Source organism: Leopardus geoffroyi, chromosome B4 (assembly GCF_018350155.1).
Source record: "Leopardus geoffroyi isolate Oge1 chromosome B4, O.geoffroyi_Oge1_pat1.0, whole genome shotgun sequence".
Classification (NCBI taxonomy): Eukaryota; Metazoa; Chordata; class Mammalia; order Carnivora; family Felidae; genus Leopardus; species Leopardus geoffroyi.
The window spans coordinates 137,895,302-137,902,832 of record NC_059341.1 but is presented as its reverse complement, the minus strand read 5'-3'; the positions used below and the strand labels follow the sequence as shown (position 1 = coordinate 137,902,832).

Sequence of the window (7,531 nt, the reverse complement as noted above, 5' to 3'; positions counted from 1 at the left end):
AAACCCCACGCTCCCTTTGCCCCATGGTGGCCACGCCGACCCCTGACCCTTTAAGAGTGTGCCCCTACCCGCTGTGGTCCCAGCCACTCCTGAGGCTGTCCAGCTCCTCCTACAGGGGCCCCGCTGTCAGGATGGGACACAGAAACTAGGCAACGGGAGACCCCCCACCACCCCCCTGCTCTGGGAGTGGGGAGGGGTGGTCCCAGCGCGGGTGGTGGGCGAGATCTGAGGGTGGGGACCGCGGGAGGACATCTGGGGCCTGGCGTCGCAGACACGAGCTCAGGATGGGGGCAGACAGGTTTTATTCTATCCTCTTCCTGCCCGCGGCCGCCCTGCTGGGAGGGTCTGGGACAGGCTGGCACAAGGAGGTCACGTCGTGGCCTGAGGTGAGGGCAAGGGGGAGGGGGGTCTGCCAACGACCCCCCCGTTGCTCTGGGAGTCATTCTGGAGGCCTGGCTGGGCCACAGGACTCACAGTCTCTGCGGATGGGGACGCCGGAGGGCCAGAGTGGCCGTGTCTGTTCCGCGCACACGTGGCTGACCAGTGCCCCTGGCGGCCCGTGCGACCCAGCATGGGGTGGGGCTGGGGGCCGGGGCGGTGACGGTTTTTCCAGCAAAGACGCAGGAATGGCAGAATGGCCGGGGCCCGTGGCGGACAGGACGGGACGGCTCGGGTCGGGACGGAGTAAAAAAAAAACCTCTCGCACGCACGCACCCCACAGGCACACACGCACCCGGGGTCGGTGAAGACGCGAGGCCCTCACACGACGCTCTGCCGGTCCCCGGCGCCCTCGAGCTCAGCCGTGCCAGAGCTCCGACCCCGGCCAAAGTCAATGAAGATCCCTTCGGAGTCCGAGTCCACGGACTCCAGGATCTGGTCCACCAGGTTCTCTGGGCTGGAGGAGGGAGGGGAGCCACGGGCTGGGTCTGGGCAGGGCTCAGGGGGCTGGGCGGGGGGATACAGTCTGCTGGGGCAGGGCCCCGACGGGGGGACCGGAGAGTGTCTGAAGGCCGCGGTGGGGCCCTGGCCAGGCGCGTCGGAGAAGCCCTGGGGCTCAGGGAAGGACGTCATCTCGGAGACCGAGTGCCTGCGGATGCCCGGGCCGCCAGCAGCCGCGCCCTCGGCCTCGTGCTCTGCCACGGGGTTCAGCAGCGGGGTGTTGTAGCTCTTAGAGCGCACCACTGGGTTCTTGGCCAGGACGTCCCCTGAGCGGGAGCGACGCTGGAGGTGCTTCTCTGCAGAGACAGGCAGACGAGGGGTCAGGGCGGGAGGCGTCTACTCGGGAAACGGGGGCCCCTGTGTGTTCCAGGCCATTCCTTCGCCAGCACCTGCCGTGTGCTTAGCTCTGCAGGAACGGGCAGCCACGGGGAAAAGCCCAGTGAGTGCAGATCCCCGGCCCAGCCCCACCTCACCCTTCTGCGGGGGCAGCCTGGCAAGTGAGGGAGGGGTACACGGATGCCCACCCCAGCTCCGACACTGCGTCTGCCCCGACGAGACGCCTTCCTTTCCGTCCTGAGTCCCAGCCTCACCCTGGATGGGCAGGAGCTGGGCAGGGGTGGGTGGAGGGAGCGGGGGGGGGGGTGCTCAAGTCAACTGCTGGGTTCAAAGGTACACATGCCTCAGTTTCCCCACCTGTGCAGTCAAAAATCTTAGCCAGCACTTTCCAGGGCAGGCTCAGCTCCTGCCTGGAGGAGTCCCTGTGTGTGTGTGTGTGTGTATGTGTGTGTGTGGCGGGGGAGGGGGGGTGACAAGCCCACGTGGGTGGGCCATAGGTCAGGAAGTGGTGAAATGCCAGGACAGAGGCAGGATGACAAAAGGCCTTTCCACGTGAGATCGTGGCTGAGGTTTTATTCCGAGTGTGGTGGGCGCCCCGGGCGGGGGGCAGGAGAGGACAGCGCGGGTGGGAAGGGGGAGGTGGGCAGAGCTCAGGCTCCCACTCGGGGCCCTGCAGTTCCGCAGAGTGAACCCTAGGTGGCAGCACTGCGCACGGCGAGCCGCTCAGCGGCCTTTCCGGGGCGGGAGCCGGAGGCTCCTTCCTAGCCAGGCAGGGTCCAAGTTCTCCTCCCTGTGGCCCTCGTGCCTCTGTCCCCTCCGTCCAGGACGCTCTACGTGCACCTCTTCCCAGGCCTGGCTCCTCCTGGTCCTTCAGCTCAGCCATCACCCTCCAGTCTGGCCTGGGCTTTCCACCCACAGGCCTCTTATCACTTGGGTATGGGTCACCTTGGGGACTCCTCTGGGGACTGTTTAGTCGTTGGTCTGCCTTCCCTGGTGGCGAGAGCCCATGTGGGTGGGGCTTGGTCTCTGCCGATCCCTCAGGGCCAAGAACAGGGGCCGGCACATAGGAGCCACTCTGTTTACAGAGCTGAATGAACCAGCAGGCCCTCTGTTAAAGGGGCACCAAGCCAGGCAGCCTCACTCCCCCCTTCCCCCTCCCCTGCGATTCTGCAAACAAGGTAGGTTTCTCGGGCTCCCGGCCTTTGCACATGCCGCGGCCTCTGCCGGCCAGTCTCGACTTTCAGGACTGAGCACAGATGTGACCTCACTGGGAACACAGAGGCCCCTGCGGGGCTCTCAGGGGGGTCGGCGCATCACCCTACACGGTGTCTGCCTGCCGGGCCCCCCTCAGTTCTTGAAGGAGGGACCCCAGGCCCTAGTGGGTCCAGGGCCCGGCACACAGCAGGGCTCGTGCTCTCATGACCGAAAAGCAAATGCCCAGTGGGGTGTGGTTCTGGCTGTCTGTTCACTGGGAGGCCTGGACCCTGGGCAGAGGTGCACGGGGCCAGGGATCGCCCAGCTTCCCGCCCCAAGCCCAGCCAAGCCCTACCCAGCATGCAGGAGTGTGTGAAGGGGCCCTCGCTGGAGTGGAGGCCGTAGGTGCCCAGGTAGGGCGACACCACCTTCTGGATCAGCGTCTCCAGACACAGGTAGTCCTTGGTCACACCCCGGGACTCGTGCACCCCCTGCAAGAGAGGGAGGGAGGGAGGCAGGTGGTCACTAGATGGCCTGTTCCTTGCCTCCCTGGCCCAGCCAGCCTCAGCGCAAAGGTCACCACAAACGGCCCGTCCCTTCTCCCCATTCCCACGGGGTCTCTGCCCCGACCGCAGGGCACACGGTGATCTCCCCCCTCTGCCCTCTCTCTCGAGTTGGGGCCGCCGAGTCCCTCTCCTGCTTCGACACCCCGGAGCCTGCCCTCTGCACACAGCAGCCGGCGCGGTCCGAAAGCTTGTGACGTCCCGTGGAAAAGGGCCCGGTGGCTAAGCCAGGCTGAGCAGTCGGAGCTCTGCCCTGTGGGATAGAGTCTCCTCCCTCTGGGAGCCCTCGGGGAGACAGTAGCTGACCTCCCCCAGCGAGGGCAGCTCATGCCCTGGGGCCCCCTGCCCTCGACCCATAGAGCGCTATGGGCAGAGCGGGTCGAGCCAGCCCTGCCCCTCATCTGCCGGCCCGGCCAGGTCCCGTCCACCTCCTCCCTGAGCCCCCTTGTCCAGAGCTCTGAAGGGATCTCTACCCCCTCCGGTTCCATTAGGGAACCGGTTCCCTCTGGTTCCGTTAGGGCCAAAACCCGAGGAAGGCGGCTGCCCCCAGGACAGCCTTGGTCTTGCTGATGCGGGGAGTCGGGGGTGGGGGCAAGCTCTGTGCCCCCAGCAGCCGAGGCAGAGGGCTGGCACATGGGAGGCCATTAGTGAGTGCTCGCCCAATGAATGCCTGAATCCACGGGAGCAGACGCCTCTCTTCTAGGGGGTTGCCAGTTGCTCACAGGACAAGATACACTTGGACACAACGTGTCAAAAGACAGGCAGAGAGTCCAGCGACATGCTGCCCCCGAGAAACCCACACACACATTAAAAGTAAGGGGCTGAAAGAGCCCTGCACGCCGACGCCAGTCACAGGAAAGCCGGAGCAGCTAAGCTGATTTCAGACAGGGTGGACTTCAGACCAAGGAAAGTCAGCAGGGGTCAAGAAGGTCGCTACGCCACGATGAAGCGGTCGAGTCTCTGGGACGACGTAACCACCTCTAATGTGCCTGCGCCCGACGAGAGCGTCAGATGGTGTGAGGCGAAACTCGCGGGAGTTAGTCCGCTCCCTCGGTGGGGGAACCCCGTGCTTGCGCAGGGACAGGCCGGCCCCGGCAGGAACTCGGGAAGGACACATCGAACTCAACACTACAGCCGATCGACTGGCCCTAATCGCCATCCTTCACCCAACGAAGGCAGCACACCCGTGTTCTCCTCCAGCCCACGCGGAACATCTGCCAAGCTAGACCACATTCTGGGCCGTAAAATACACCTTCACAGATTTAAAAGGATTAAAAAAAAAAAAAAATTATACAATACCTGCTCTCGGACCACAGCGAGACTGAACCAGGAGTCAAGAACAGAAAGATAACTGGGGGAAATCCCCAAATACGTGGAGACTAAGAAACTCCCTCACTTCTAAATGACATGTGGATCAAAGAAGAAAGCCTCACAAACACCTTAAAACGATTGGCAACAAATGAAAACGAAAACAGGTCCACGTTTACCGGATGCGCTGAGAGCTGTGCTTTGAGGGCAAGTGTAGCCTCGAACGGATATGTATTAGAAAAGACAAAGCCCGAAAGCCAGCCGTCTAAGCGGAGACCAGAAAAAGAAAAGCAAAGGAAGCCAAGGAAGCAGAAGAGAAACAGTAAGAGCAGAACTCAAGGAGACCGAAACAGGGAACCGACAGAGGAAAAGCCAAAAGCGGGCTCTTTGAAAAGGTCCGTAATGTCGTTAAGCCTCCTGCCAGGCCAACCAGTAAAGAGAAGACCCAAATTCCTAACATCAAGAACGAGAGAGGAGCCATCACTACAGACACCAAAGGTCTGGGGGGCGGGATTCCATGGGCACCCCATAAGCCATCTAGATGGGCACGAGGGACCCCACATTCCCGGAACTGCCTCCGGCCCCAGCAACGGTGGGGGGTTGGGGGGAAGGGACTGACTGCCGGTGAAGCAAAGGGCACACAGTAGGCCCTCAGCACAGGCTAACCAGCAGCTGTGCCTTCGGATCTATCTGGGACGAGTTCACTGGGGCTGTGAGACAAGGTCGCTCAAAGCGCAGGCCAGGAGGAGAGTGGGGGAACGGTGCTAAGCCCAGGAAGCTGCGTCAGGCACACGGGCCACCAGGAGGCAGCACCGCCCCAGCCTGGCCACCCACCTGGGTGCCGGGATCCAGGTGGGACCTCCGTCTTGGCCCCAAATCCCAGCCCGGCCCCCGCGGGCTCCCAGAAGCACCACAGAGGGCTTTACATCGGATTTCTCCCCCTCATCCTGGAACCTGCCCTGCAGGCAGGCGGTTCCACTGTGTCACCCAGGTGAAGAAAGAGGCTGAGACACCCTGCTTCCACCCGCCAAGGTCTAACCTAAAACCCTTCAAAAGCCCGGCGGCGGGCCCGTCCCATGTCCTGCTCGGCTGCCAGGACGACCACCAGCTCTCACCTGCCGCTGGGACCCTTCGAACCCCGACATTCATCCGCCCTTCCCTTGCCCTGGAATCCGCACGGGCTGGGCTGCCCGGGACCCCGGGACCAACCTCGCAGACCCTGATCAAGGGTGCCCGCGTGCACGGTGGGGCTGGGGGGCGAGGAGGAAGAACAGGACCTCGGAGCCTGTCAGACGTGGGTGAGGCCAGGCCTTCTTGGCTCTGGGCAAGCGAGGATCCTATTTCCCACCTGTGAAGCGGGGTGGTTGATAGCTGCCTGCCTCCGTCCTGTCACCCTGGAGGGTGAGCCGGCAAACTGTGGGGTGCCGTGCCCATCACGGGGCTTGGGGCGCAGCGGTTTGCAAAAGACCCTGTCTGCAGTAAAGGCTGTCGGTGGCCCGTCGGATCCTCTGCTGTCTCGGCCAGGCCACTCGCCCCCAGCTGCTGGCCCCCTCCCAAAGCTGCCCTCTCGGGGAAAAGCCGCGTGCCCCGGAAACGTCTGGAACCGTCGCGGGGCGGGAGGGGCATGAAGGCGCAGCTGTGGGCCCGTGCCCGCTCCCGGGCTCCGCTTCTCTTGAACTCCCCCCTTCCTCCCACACCTTCTGGGCCCCTCCTGCTTCCCTCTCCCCTGTTGACAGGTCACGTGCTCTGGGCCTGGGGAGCCTGGCCTTGCCCCCGCCCCCCGCCCCGCCCCCTCCCCCCGAAGCCCCGGACGCAGGAGCCAACGGTGGCCTCCCGGGGCCCCGCCCACCTGCAGCACCAGCAGCATCTGCACGATGGCGGGGGGCACGCGGGCGTGGGTGCGGGCCAGCGCCCCCTCCAGCTTCACGCTAAGGGTGATGGTGTTCCGGAAGTGCAGCAGGGCCAGCTGGCGCACGGACGGCTCCTTGCCCTGCAGACACACAACGGGGCGCCCCGCCCGGCGGCCGTCACGGGAGACCCCCGCCTCCCTCCGCGTCCACACATCTGGGGCCAGACCCGGGGCCGTGGCCCCGCCGGCCCTCAGGCCCCTTCCACCCCGTCCTCCTCCTGGATGACCCTCGTCCTGAAGACAGGGCCCCGTCAGCTTCCTCAGGCAAGGGGAGGGTCGCCGTCACTGGCCGAGCCCCGACTGTGTGCTGGGCACAGCCTACTCCGTGCTGCTCAGGGCCTTACGGGGCCCGGACGGGGGTGGGGGGGACCGGCCTTCTTTCCAGACTGTGGGTGGGAGACAGGCTCTGGGAGGTCCAGGCACCTGCCCATCACCGGGCCGAGGGGCCTGCAGCGAGGCCAGCACGGGCCGCGCCCCCCCTCCCCCCCCCCCCCCCGGGGCCCTGGGGGTCCCACAGCCGCAGGGGCCACTCGCCTGCACCGGGTAGAAGATGGCCTGCAGTGTAGGCAGCACGTCACTGAAGAAAAAGTCCCACGTCTCCGCCAGCGAGTCCAACAGTTTCTGTCCTGTGGGCACAGGGAGCCGTCACTGCGCTCACCCTCAAAGGGCCCTGTCAGACCCCGCAGGCCCCCCCCCCCCGGGTGGGAGTCCTCCCCCGTCCCCAGGAGCAGAGGGCCCGGCTCTGCCCCCCCCCCCCGCCCCCCGCCCCAAGGTCGACAGCACAGAGGACCACCTCCCAGGGCTGCAGGGATGAGATGGGCTGAGACGGGGCCTGGGGCGGAGAAAGTGCTGGTTAGTGCTGCCTGTTGGTTCCTGATCCCTGGTCACACCCCAGGCCCACACAGGACCCCCCCGCCCCCGCCACAGGAGCCGCAGCGCACATCCCGGCCCGGTCCCGTCCGGTTCCCACAGTGACCCTCAAGCAGGTCGGGGATCCATCCACCCACGCAGGTGTTTCCAGAGCCCGCGCTGGGCATCCAGAGGAGCCTCAAAGGTCCCCAGACTCATCACAGGACATGGAAGCAGGACCCTGAACGGCAGCTATGAGCACAGTCATCTGTCCATTGAAGGGGTGACCTCAACGGGCAAAGAGTCGGAGTCTCCAAGAGATTCAGGCCGCGGGTCCCTGCCACCCCGGGCTGCCCGAGGTGGGATCCGGGGAGCCAGGGAGACCACATCCAAGAGCAGCAACATGCCCCAGGCAGGAGAGGAAGTGGAGAGA

The 7,531-nt window shown here is 65.0% G+C and overlaps 1 protein-coding gene across 8 annotated transcripts in view; it reads right to left on the bottom strand.

Moving 5' to 3' along the window:
* Window positions 1–285: 285 nt before the first annotated feature.
* The window catches only part of PRR5 (proline rich 5), a 50,014-nt gene continuing 42,768 nt past the window's right edge, over window positions 286–7,531 (bottom strand). For 2 of the 8 annotated variants that reach the window (XM_045463495.1, XM_045463496.1), the window contains exons 4-7: window positions 6,784–6,875; window positions 6,190–6,330; window positions 2,825–2,960; window positions 1,367–2,265 (exon numbers count right to left, since the gene is read on the bottom strand). In XM_045463495.1, coding sequence (XP_045319451.1) covers window positions 1,526–2,265; window positions 2,825–2,960; window positions 6,190–6,330; window positions 6,784–6,875 — 1,109 coding nt within the window. In that variant the 3' untranslated portion in view covers window positions 1,367–1,525. Of the gene's footprint in view, window positions 1,236–1,364; window positions 2,266–2,824; window positions 2,961–6,189; window positions 6,331–6,783; window positions 6,876–7,531 lie in introns of those variants that run through there. The other 6 variants (XM_045463492.1, XM_045463491.1, XM_045463493.1 and 3 more) reach the window with 5 other exon arrangements.